A 12594-nucleotide genomic window follows, 5' to 3' on the forward strand; every position below is an offset into this window, starting at 1 on the left:
AAACCACGGACACAGCCCCATGTGTCAGCTCTTAGCAGACATGTGAATGCAGTCGATTTTCCATCGAGGCCTGGGGATTATTAAGAGGTTGAGCTTGGAAGAGAGGACGACCACATGTTTCTTGTTTGACCGGAAAAGGGGGAGAAAGTAAAAATGAGTTGATACACAAGGCATTAGTGGTTAACCGAGAGCTAATGAGGGAAAAAGAACAACAATGAGCTCAGATGTAACCGTTTAAATGGGCAGTTTAAAATTTCAACTTTGGAGTACAACACCCCTGCACAATTACCTCGCGGTCTGTTTGAAATGTACTCAGCGGTATCAAGTTTTTGTACCTGTGTGATCTAAACAAACCCACCTCACCCTCAAACAATTTTATGGAGGTAAAACTTGTTCAGAAGGAAGATCTAGAGGCCAAAATGTGCAGAACACAACTCTATGGTCTTCCCTCGTGCATGAAAACTCAACCACGGATGGAGAGAGCCTCGGCCTGGCGGTGGTAGTCTCTCCAGTGGCCAGCCAATAAATCCTACAAAATAAAAGAGTCTCTTATTTTTTTTCCCCTCATCCCAGGTGTTAGATGATGGATGATGAGGTCAGGGAGGCACGGATCACATGGCAAGGATCAGAGAGGAGCTGGGCAGGAGACATGTTGAATCCATCTAGTCGAAATCAGCCCCATGTGTCCTCCAGAGCCCTGTTATCCTATAAATGAACTTTATTGAGGCAACAAAGTGCAGGGACCTCTTCAAAAACATTAAAGGGGTGAGCGGAGGTGACCGATCCAGGGTGGCTAATGAGAAAAGATGGGGTTTTTTTTCCATGACATTCTTTTAAAGGTACTAATCCAGAAAGCACAGAGACCAAACCGGGATGTTGTGCACATCTGCATTTGTTAAACTATTAAAAGGGAAGGTAAAAAAACCTTCAGATCCAGATATCAAAAAAAAAAAAAAAAAAGGACAGAAAAGACGTGCAAGAAAGATAAAAAAGGAGAAAATCATTCATGACACGTGGAGGGCTCTGCAGTAAAAGCAAGCTTGAATCACGACACAGAGACTACCGAGTGAACAACTAACCACATTAAAGCAACCCCCCACCCCCACCACCACCTACCAGGGGGCGAGCTAAACGACAGGGTTACACTGTGATCCTTATGGACATGATTAATGGTAGAGAGAAAGGGAAAGAGAGGGGAGTGATGGGAGGATGTCTGGTTCTGCTTATGGTCCTGGAAATGAGATTAAAGGGAAAGCTCCGAACAGATTGAATTGTATTTGCCATAATTGCTGAGAACAGCTTATGCAGGGCAGGCCACAAATAACAGACTCATAAAAACTATACACTGCTAAGGAAGGGGGAGAGTCATTTAAGCAATCAAATATACAAAAATGTGAAATTAATTAGGTGTGGGATGAGTTTAGAGCTTTAGAAAATTACATTCTTACATAAGTGACTGAGACTACATAAAATGACAGACTATAGTGACTTACTAAAGCACATTGTAAAAACTAAGAGGGGAAAACAAAAATGATTATGTTGGAGTGATAACATTTTTACTCTGACCTTAATTTAATAAGAAAAACTATGACCTTTATGGGAAGAAAAAACCAAAAAGACTTAAACACTAAAGGTACAAATCAATGCAAACCACATGAGGAAAAAAGCTCTCAATCTTGATCTGATTGGATTTAAAGTAACAACACGTGCGTTCACTTCGGGGCTGGAAAGGCCTGCCAAAGGCAAGGTTCACCTCATGACACTACGAGACTGCTTGGATTAATCTTTTTCATTTGCACAGAGCCAGTTTAGTCTAAAAGAGGCACTTTTATTGATGTTAGACTCAAAATTCTGCAAAACAAAAAGGGAAAAAAAGGAGAGAAAATGTCCATGAAGGAAATGCACAGACTAACTGATAATCATAATAGCAGTTAGAATGTAATACTAATAAATAATGAAACCATTACAATTAGTCATTCCCGAAAAGGAGAACCAACAGCATCAGTTAATTCCAATCAAACCAAACGGCACTACAGTGGTGTTTTTAAAATAAATCAAATGAATACTGAAAAGCTCTAATTCGTTTTAGAATATCTGATTGGAAACTCAAAGGATAATTTGACTTAAAAATGACAGTTTAGAAGGGGGAAAAAAAACAGATGCACAAAGTATAAAGTGTGTCAGTCTACAGTCATGTTCTGAAACCTGAGCAGATTATTGTGCCTTTCCATTCCAGTCCTGCTGAATTCTGTAATAGTTACCACAAACATGGTGTTCATTAATCAAAAGTAGTACAAAGCCATGTAAAAGGTGATATATCAGATTTGGAAAGCGTCAAAAGGGAGAATTCCTAAATGCATCACATTCTTCTACACAAAAGCACACATCAAACTTGGCCAGCCAAGTCACACCACTAGATGGCGATATCAGCCAGGATACAGGAACATGAAGGATGGAGTGTTATGAAAGTCCTCAGTGTTAAATGCTTTGCTCATTCGATCATCCATGAGATGTGGTCTGCTGTTGTCACTGCAGAAGCAAAGCAATTTTACATAAACACTTTATTAAAGACCTACTCCATCCTATATCACCCAACCCAATTAGACACTCACTGACTCAAATACATCACACGCATTTGAAACAAATGATCCAGTTTATGGACATATGCCCGGTCAAAACTGCAAAAGATACGTGTAAGATGAAGCTGCAGTAATGTGCTCTGATCTTTCATTATGTCTTTGGACTATAACAATTTTGGGACCCTCCAAAACAAGTGTACCAATGATTTTTACTGTGGTACTGTGCTGTTACTGTACACTGTATGAGCATAAGCTTTACATGCGATAAAAAAAAAAAGTAATATTATTACTGTGCAGGATTGCAGGATATTCAACCACTATGCCACTGGCATTTCATAAAACACAGACGGCCCAGGAAATGCCTCTGTGCCCACCACTCCACTAAAGCCTTAAAGCTAATTTCCCTAGTGTTGAAAGATCTATTTCCCCTAACCAGATCATTACTTTAACCATTGCAGTGGACAGTAATGCTGGACTGAAACAGCATGTTAAAATCTCTCTAAAGGGATGCGTCCCTTATTAATACACCACACACGTAGCTTAGATCGAGGCTAAAAGCGTGGAGGGAGGGAATGTTCTTCTTTAAACTGTAGTTAGGTTATTTCAACATGAAATAAGGAGGTACATGAGACTCAATCACTGAATGTGCAGTTTACATCTTCACTACATCCTGTACTTCTGATTGACTCTATAGCATGTAGCAACAACATACATAGTTGAGCCAATATGCTTAATTATGATTAAATAATCATCCATTGCCTCTCATGTTTATGATTTATGTGTTTTTTTATGAGTTTAGTTATCCCTAGTGCTATATTTAGTACGGTCACTAGGCAAATCAATAATACAGATACTATATTTCATACCGTTAGAACATACAACACCGAACCTAATCAGAACATATCAAACATTACAAAACTTGACTTTCTGAGTGAAGTGCTCCAGAGCAGTATAAAACTGCACTGAGCTGAATGGGAGGTTACTGTGTGAATGATGAATTGGAGTCAGTGTGGTCTCGGTGTGTTGACTTCAACACACAAAACCTTGTCTCATTCGAATGATCTGCAGTAAGGCAGCTTGGACATCTTCATCCATGTGACCCTGAAAGAAAACAAGTCACAGGTGTTCAGTCAGGATAAATCCATCTTCAGAATTGCATCCAGAAACGTCTATGCAACTACATGCTATGACCTGTACACTTTTATAATGTCTTACTATAATAGTACTGTTGATCTCTGTATGTCATCTGTGGTACACAGAAGACCATGCGCTATAATATACCTAAGAGGTATGAATGGCCTTGTTATAGGAGCAAAATATAAGGAAATGCTACTGCAAAAGAAAAGAAACCTTCACACTCAACACACATTCATATACAATTACCTGTGCTGCACTGAGAAGATGAGTTCGATAAATTGAAACAACTTCTCTATGTTGCCTCTCAGCGTCCTGTTTAGATGGAAAAAGACAGGACATATCAGGCAGTGTTTTACATGCGTTATATAATAAGATCTTGCAAGGTTAGATGGTCAATGTGTTTGTAAACACAATGCACCCTCAGTAACACAAAATACTAAGCAACTGAGCTGACACACACATGTACACAAACATAACATGAAAGTAAAGGAGGGGGGATGGGACACATTGGGTTCATCTAAACCTACATCAGGGGTCAGACAACTTTTTTCGTTAATGTATTTTTTTCCTGTATTTAAAGACCAAAGCAATAACATTTACATTATTTAGGTCCATAGCCAACTCAATAGAGATAATAGAGAAAAACAGAGAAAAAGCAACAAACAATAGGTAACATGTTTCATTATGGAATTAATTGTGCAGGGCATTTCACTATGAAGTTTCCACCTGAGCATAAAACCTCTTTATTGTTTAGATTAAAGATTAAAGTGTAACTCTCGCCAAAATGCAACCTAGGGTCTTTTTGTTAATCTACCCAAAGCAAACTTTCGTTTAAAAGCATAATTAGAATGGAAACGGCACTTTTAAGTTTGACCGTATTTTCGTTTTCAGTCAAATTGCTTTCAAATTGCTTTGGTTTCGCTATTTTTAAAACACAGGAGATCGACTATTTTTGACTGACAAAATGGCGGCGGACGGAAACAACAACAGCTGCAGTGGGTTGTTCAAAATCTTTCTTTTTAGTAAACTCTGTGTACACAAACAATGTTCTCAATGCTTGAGTTCATGTGTAGAGCCCCTGGTGATACTTTGAGCAAAGCTTCATGTTGTGTCGACTCAAGCCTTCTTAGTGTTTTAAAAATAGTGATTCTGATGCTATCATACTAATGATAGCCCCTAGCACTCCCATTCAAAAGGCAATTTGACCAAAAATGAAAATACGGTCAAACTTAAAAATGTTCTATTCTAATTATGCTTTTAAACGAAAGTTTGCCTCGGATAGATTAACAAAAAGACCCTAGGTTGCATTTTGGCGAGAGTTACGCTTTAAGTCCCGGTCTTCAATCGGAGATGCATAGTGTGTGGTCTGTGCGTGACTCAAATGCTTCGCTTCTCCAATCTCCACTCGAGTATAAAAGCTGCTGTTGGTTCATTAAGATTAGACTGTAAACAACTTAAAGAGCGCTGACTTGTACCACCTGACTGCTGCGGATTCATTTCGGCATTGATAGTGTTGCCATAGAAACGCATACGTCCTCGGACGGTCAGTTATTACGACATGGCATGAACTTGGCATAAGCTTGTTGTTTTGGTTCATGAGGAACTGTAAAGGTGGATGCTGTTTCTTTCCGGCGCTCAGTGACTGTCTGTCTACAACTCTGCATAGCCTTACGGAACGCACTGATGACATGTAATGTCTGCGAGATCAGGGAGCGTGGAGGTATGGAAATGCATATGTTGACAGGCAGGTAAGACATCCTATTATTGCATTTGGATGGAATGCAATGATTGGACGAACATATTTTGGGAGACTCCCACAGAAGATATGTCATTTCTTTTATATTTAGACCACTTCTATTATTAATTGCTATGAGGAAGAGAGTTTCAACAAGTATAGCCCTACCCTACCCTAGCTATAAGTAAAAGGAGACCATTTAATTCAGTATAACACCAAATCTTGGAAGACTTCTTAATAATATAATCCAATTACTGCTGAAATAACCTGAGGGAGAAAGAAATCAGTCCCTCAGTCCATTCCATCACTCCCAGTTTTTTTTTAAATATTATGATTATGATTTATATTATATTTGTATTATATACGCAAGTCAGTTAGTAAGTGGGTGTATTTTACAGTCCAAGGTGATGGCATGTAATATCTGAGGGCAAACAAATCCATCGGTATGTGCATATGAACACAGCTACTCACAGCCAGCTGCTGCTGGAGGCTCTTGACCTGGGCTTGGAGTGTGTCAATGTGTTGAGTCTGTCTCTTGTTGGGAGTGTTGCCAGCATAAGCCAGCTGGGATAAGCCATTCAGAGCCTGTTTCAGCCTTTCAACATCTGCCAACAGTTCTGTGATCTGAAACAGAGAACGCCTTGCTTATAATCAGACAAAATATCAGGCACTTATCGAAAAAACACTTCATTTATATCAAATGAGTATAACCTTCTCACCCTTTTGTCTTTAAGCTCAGTCTGCTCTGAAGACGCTTGAATCCTCTTCTGTAGTTCTCCAATGGTGCGGAGCGATTCCTCATATCTCTCTTTCAGATCTCTGATCTCCTTCTCAATGGAGGTGCTTTTCATCTGCAGGGCCTCGGTTTCAGCTCTCGCCCTCTTTTCACCATCCCTGGCCTGGGTTGTTTCCCTGTACAGATCCTCATATTGCTCATCCAGTCCTGACAGCCGGTCACCAAGTTCACAAACCTTCTCCTCAAGCTTGTGCTTTTCAGCTCTGAGCTCGGTCACCTGTTCTTCATAGCTGCGGAGGTCATCGAGAGCGTGTGTGGCTCTGAGGAGCTCAGTCTGCAGAGTGGCTACATCCTCAGCCCTCTGCGCGCTGGTTTCTTCCTCGTCCTGCAGTGCCAAGCGAAGCTTGTTGACCTCATGCTCAAGAGCCTCTTTAACCTGGCTATACTGGGTCTCATCACAGCTCTGACTCTGGAGTTGTTTCTCTAGTTCATGAACACGCTGGACTTCCAGTTTATGAGCTTCCTGTAAGCCCTCGCACTCCTTTTGCGCCTCCTGCAGGCTCCCACTCAGAGAGCTCTGCATGGCCTCAAACTGATCCAGATGGATATACTCACTGTTCAGTTTCTTCTGGAGACTCTGGATCTCAGAGTTGCACAAGGCGTTTTGCTCCTCTAGTTCAGCTCTCTGGATCGTAACCTCTTTATATTGCTGCTCCAGCTCCACCAACTTTAGACTCAGCTCCTCCCCCTGGCTCTTGCAGCGGTCCTCCACTTCTTTGTACTTCTCGTGGGACACAAGCCCCATCTGAAGTTTTTGCTGCAGAGGCGCCATCTCTTCTTTCAATTTTTCATTCTCTAGCCTTTGGCTTTCCCCTTTGGTCTTTTCATCATTGTACATCCCCTGCAGTTCAGCAAGTTTATCTGCTAAGTCCTTCAAAGTGGTGTTAAAATACATTTCTTTTTCCTCCATAGCAGTCAATGGCACAAACTTCAACTGCAATGCCTCATGAATAGTATCCAACTCTTTCTTCTGTGCTTCGATTTCCTCGTGTAGTTTTGATGCGTTCTCTTGAGCACACTGGTACTTTGAGTAGGCATCTCTAGCTTGTCCCTCTGCTTCTGATAACGCTTTGCTCATTGTGCTTTTGAATATCTCATGTTCCACAAGGCTGATATAGTCATTTGCTAACTTGGTCTGCACATTCTCAAACTCTTCTTTCAACCTAGCATTTCCTTCTTTCGCCGTCTGTAACTCCTCATCCCGAACTCTACAATAACCCTCCAACTTTGCGATTTCAATCTTAGCTTTCTCCAAAGCCTCATCTAACACCATCTGCACACTCTCATACTCATTCTTTGTGACAAACTCAATGTCAAAGTTCTGCTTCAGTGTTGCTTTTTCAGCTGCCAAAATCTCAATTTCATTGACTTTCTCCTGGTACTGATCTTGAAGGTTATTAAGATCTCCTTCCAGATCTGTGTTGCGTTCTGTGAGTGCAGCTATCTCGCTCTCATAACGTTCACAGGGGATGTACGTGCTCTTCAGGTTGGTAATGTTCTCACAGAGAGAGGTCTTCTCCTCCTGTAGCCTCTGTAGCTGCTCCTCAGCATGCTTGCTCCTCTCCGTCTCCTCTGTTAACCTAATCCTCAACTCCTCCACAGCGAGTCCCATAGACCTCTTCACCTCCTCGTGGTTTTCTAAGGTCACAGACTTGGTCTTCAGATTGTTGCCGAGTTCCTGCAGCTCCTCTCTGAGTAGTTCTCTCTCATCTTCACCCTCCTCCACTTCACATATTAATGACTGACACTTTACAGTGACATCAGCAAGTTTCTTCTTCAGGGTTAAGCTTTGCTCCTCCAGAGCAGCCCGGACTCGCTCATGCTCTTGCAAGGGGACAGTTTGTCTGTCGTCCATTACACGGTGGAGCTCTGCCACTTCCTCCAGCACACGGTCATAATCTTCCCTTAACTCAGCCAACTGTAGCTCCTTCTCATCCACAGCATTGGTGAGGAGGTTCTTCATGTTGTCAAACTTCTCTCCGGGAACCATTGACGTCAACCTGACCTCTGAAGTCTTCACTTGACCCTCCATGTTTAAGAGCGTCTCCTCCATGACTTTATGGTCCTCTTGCATTGCACTCAGCTCTGCAGTGAGCCTCTCAACCTCCACAGCCAGAAGTCCTTCACTTTTTTTATACTCCTCCAATGCTTTCTCACTCTGCTTCAAATGGTTCCTGACCCGTCCAACCTCGGTAGAAGCTCCCTCATATTTTGCCTTCATCTCATTCAGCTGTGCTTTGAGGTCATCAACAACCTGGTTATTGAGATGATCCTTCACCGCCACCACATGAGCCTGAAGCTGTTTCACCTTTGCCTCAGAGTCTATCATTCGCTTCTGCACATCTCCCATGGCTTCCTCCAGCTCATGTACCTGCTGGTCTGACTCACGTTTGATGGCCTCACACTTCCTGGTCAGCTCCTCGCACTCCTGGGACCTGCATGCTAGAGCCTTTTGGAGGCGGCCGACCTCCTCTTGTGCAGCCTCTTGCTGTCGGCGGACACATTCAAGCTCCTGTCGAGGTGACTCAGGATCACCAGCCACCGGCCGAGACAGCTCCAAAGGTCGAGCCAAAGATCGAGATGGTCCTGTAGACTGCAAGATCTGAATTCAAACACAAGTGGACATTCATTATTATGCACACAAACATTCTGTCAGAATACTGAGTGGATTCTAAGCTTAATGGGAAAAGACAGGAAAGAGCCTACAATTTTTATTTTTCACAGCTTTCTTTCTCCTCATTACTAAAAGAACAAGAAATTAGAGAAAAGAAATCCAGGCTGTAAAAATCCATGCCCGGCATTCTGTTGAGGAACAGAAGATGGAATGGCTCCCATCTTTTTTCTCACATGGGTTCATAACAAGGGGTTAAAACTTTCAAAGAAAACTTTATCTAGGCCACTTCCCAAGTCAAACATCTGATCCTACTTTAGCAGGTGCATATTTTCATATTTTTAAAACGTGTAGTGACCTCTAACATAGGTGAGAGTAAAGTCGTCTCTGGTGCTATGTGACAAAATTGCATCCATCACATCTGCCCAAAAGCTGAAACCAGGTATATTATATCCCTTCAGAGAAAAGTGCTAATAAATCATAAAGCCCGTCTGACGCTGAAGGCTATGGAGGTTCTGAAATGAAATGAGAGAGAGCAACTTATTTGACTTCCTCTCCTAAGCTTAACACAGCTGACATAGACAGCCTGCTCGCTGCATTAGTGAACATAAGTAAAATTCCAAACCTTAGGAACCTTGTGCGTGCTCAGCAAACCTTTAGAATTATTTCTTGATTTTGCATTTAAGCATTTGCACTTGTAGTCTGATGTTGTTGTTGGACTTCATGAGGGAAATCAGACGTATAAATGTCTGTGTATGTACACTGACTGAACTGACTAGTTCCTGGGTATTAACCCAAGTACATACTGAGTAAAACATTAAACTGCATTTACGCACTGTGTAACCATTTTGTAGACCTGAATGTTACAGATTGTTATTTTATAGCAATTAATTATAATATTTTATTAGTAATTACTTAACAGTGTCCATGGTATACATGTTTCATGCATAAAAGTGTTACCCTCTTTCTTAATATATCTATAAGTATATATTTACTTATGGACAATGTTTGATATACACGCATATTTTATTACCAATTGACCAGGGTTGGAATATTGGAACAAGCTCAGCTATTTTAATCACAGTAGTTTCAGTAAAAAGTCAATTTTTTTAATTGTTTGTTTTGGAGGTGGTGTTAATGATATATTAGTTATATAAATAGCTAATATATAATATAGATTTTTTTATATATATTTATGGTGATTAAGAAGAATTTAAAGAAATTTTTATTCACCTGAGCAGAGTCCAAGCTGTGTGACTGTCGAACTAGTACATTGTCTTTTCCTGCAGAAAATAAGAACCCAGAATGAAAACACACATGTGACTGTACTTATAGAAATATGACATTTTAGACATCGCTACAATTAACATAATTTTAACATCAGCACAGTTTATATTGATGTCTCTAACATCAAGGTCATACTGTACTTAATCACAGTCTAAAGACCCAGATTTTAAAAGACAAAATCACCTTTGATCACGGACTGACCAGGGTAATCTCCCTGTAAAATAAAAACATGCAGATTTGTTCATCATTTCATCACTTTAATCATGAGTTTCAGGATCTAGAGTTAACAAGCAGCAGCCCTTGATGAGCATCTTGCAAAGATTTTCACTGACCAAATGGCTCCGCTGCTGGACTCTCACAGTCTCTATGGCCCTCAGTTCAGCTCCTTCTTCCTTCTCTTTGGCAGAAAGTAAAAGCTTCAGCTGCTCTCTCTGGTGTACAAAACAGATACACATGCATATTCAACAGCAACTCACACCCAACCTTAAACCGAAAAGGTGACATGGTTACAAACTATATTGTTGTTGGGTGGTCAGGAGGCATTCTCCCCCAGGAGAATTTTTATTTATTTTTTGTGATTTTAACATGTAAACAAAGCATTCTGGTGCACTCTGACAAGAAAATAAAGGGAAAAGACAACATTTGCACAATATTTTTTTTATATAAATATTTAAAATGTTGGCTGTCATAAAACATAATCAAACATACATTAATTGAAGAACAGGTAAAAATACAACGAATGTGCAATATTGTGCATATATATGGCAAAATGCTCATCTCTTAAGTTAATTTTTCTTGCTGACTAACGTTTTTTAACATAGAATTTTCTGAGGTAAATGTGACATTATATGACATTGTTTAAGAGCTGTTTTATTGACGGCTTTCCGCGGTTGAAACTAATTGTGCGATTACATGTGACGTGATTCGGATTTCAATAAGTCCTACTGTATCTTTCAACATATACCTTCTGATGTTCATTCATGTTTATTTCGTCTTGTAACTAGTTAAAGGAACACTCCACCGTTTTTTGAAATAGGGCTTATTCACCTTCTTTCCTACATTTAGATAGGTGGGCAAATGCATTTTTGTCTCAGTGCATGCATTGTTTTAGTTTGACAGGGTCAGCGCTAGCTTAGCTTAGCATAATGAATGGAATCCTTTGTTGCCAGCTAGCATGTCCTGAGTAAAAGTGATATAAAAAAAAAAAAAAAAAAAACTAATTACTTCTTGTGGCCTGCGTATTCACAACGAGTACAAATAGTGATGCAGATTAACACCAGGCGATTTCCTAGGCAGATATTGACTTATATATTAAGGACTATATTAGGGGGAAGCACAGGCGAAGCACTGCTACTTGGGCATGATATCTCTGCACCCAAGTAGCAGTGCTTCGCCTGTGCTTCCCCCTAATACAGTCCCAAGTCAATATCTGCATAGGAAATCGCCTAGTGTTAATCTGCATCACTATTTGTACTTGTTGTGAATACGCAGGCCACAAGAAATAATTAGGTGGGTTTTTTTATTTTATATATTACTTTTACTCATGACATGCTAGCTGGCAACAAAGGATTCCATTCATTATGCTAAGCTAAGCTAGGGCCGACCCTGTCAAACTAAAACAATGCATGCACTGAGACAAAAATGCATTTGCCCACCTATCTAAATGTAGGAAAGAAGGTGAATAAGCCCCATTTCAAAAAACGGTGGAGTGTTCCTTTAAGCGGAAGAGATGATCGCTTCATGTGCGCTCCGCACTGCCACTTTGCTTGAACTGAGGCGCCACAGTGTTCTGTCACACCACAAAAGATTGTGGCAGCAAGAGAGAGACGTCTATGGGAATTGGGAAATTAGCCCATTTCTGACTCTTGTGAGGTTTATTGAGCTTACAATCCAACCCCCCCACCACACACACAAACACACACCAGATCTACACGATTCACATGAATGACATATTTTGATTCAAAATAGCGAATTTCGAATTCTAAGACTAATTTGCAGGTATAGATGATAAGAATAGACAATGACACTAGGACAGAAGAAAGTCTCTTCCAGCGCAACACATACCTCCTTGTGAATGTCCTCCACTGTTGACTTTTCCTGAAAAAGGAAAGGAAAGAAAGAGAGATAGAGAAAACATGCATTACAAAAGACGTCTGCAAAACAACTGCAATATAAATACAAAACTGCCTGCTCAGATAAATACAGAAGAGTATTTTGGCTTCAATGCTGAAAACACCTGTGTAAGGCGCAGACTTGCAAATAAATTGGCCAATTATGAAAAGACTGAAGAAACACCTGGCTGAGTTGTTTTTGAAGCATATTAACTTTGTCAAGCAGCGTCCTCTGTTCCTGGTGGAACTTCTTTAGAGATTCCTGTTGGCTCTCATTCTTTTTCTCCAGGTCCTAGAAAACACATGTACACAATTCACAGAGTCACTAAATGCCCACT

At 40.5% G+C, this 12594-nt stretch overlaps 1 protein-coding gene across 2 annotated transcripts in view; it reads right to left on the minus strand.

The window, feature by feature from the left end:
* Window positions 1-1807: 1807 nt before the first annotated feature.
* uacab (uveal autoantigen with coiled-coil domains and ankyrin repeats b) overlaps window positions 1808-12594 on the minus strand; it is a 57546-nt gene continuing 46759 nt past the window's right edge. For both annotated transcript variants that reach the window (XM_084405537.1, XM_084405538.1), the window contains 9 exons: window positions 12441-12548; window positions 12210-12242; window positions 10478-10576; window positions 10329-10359; window positions 10092-10141; window positions 6171-8849; window positions 5923-6075; window positions 3963-4028; window positions 1808-3680 (listed from right to left, as the gene is read on the minus strand). In XM_084405537.1, coding sequence (XP_084261663.1) covers window positions 3609-3680; window positions 3963-4028; window positions 5923-6075; window positions 6171-8849; window positions 10092-10141; window positions 10329-10359; window positions 10478-10576; window positions 12210-12242; window positions 12441-12548 — 3291 coding nt within the window. In that variant the 3' untranslated portion in view covers window positions 1808-3608. The remainder of the gene's footprint in view (window positions 3681-3962; window positions 4029-5922; window positions 6076-6170; window positions 8850-10091; window positions 10142-10328; window positions 10360-10477; window positions 10577-12209; window positions 12243-12440; window positions 12549-12594) is intronic.

The sequence above is a fragment of the Rutilus rutilus genome (genome assembly GCF_951802725.1).
Source record: "Rutilus rutilus genome assembly, chromosome: 3".
Classification (NCBI taxonomy): domain Eukaryota; kingdom Metazoa; phylum Chordata; class Actinopteri; order Cypriniformes; family Leuciscidae; genus Rutilus; species Rutilus rutilus.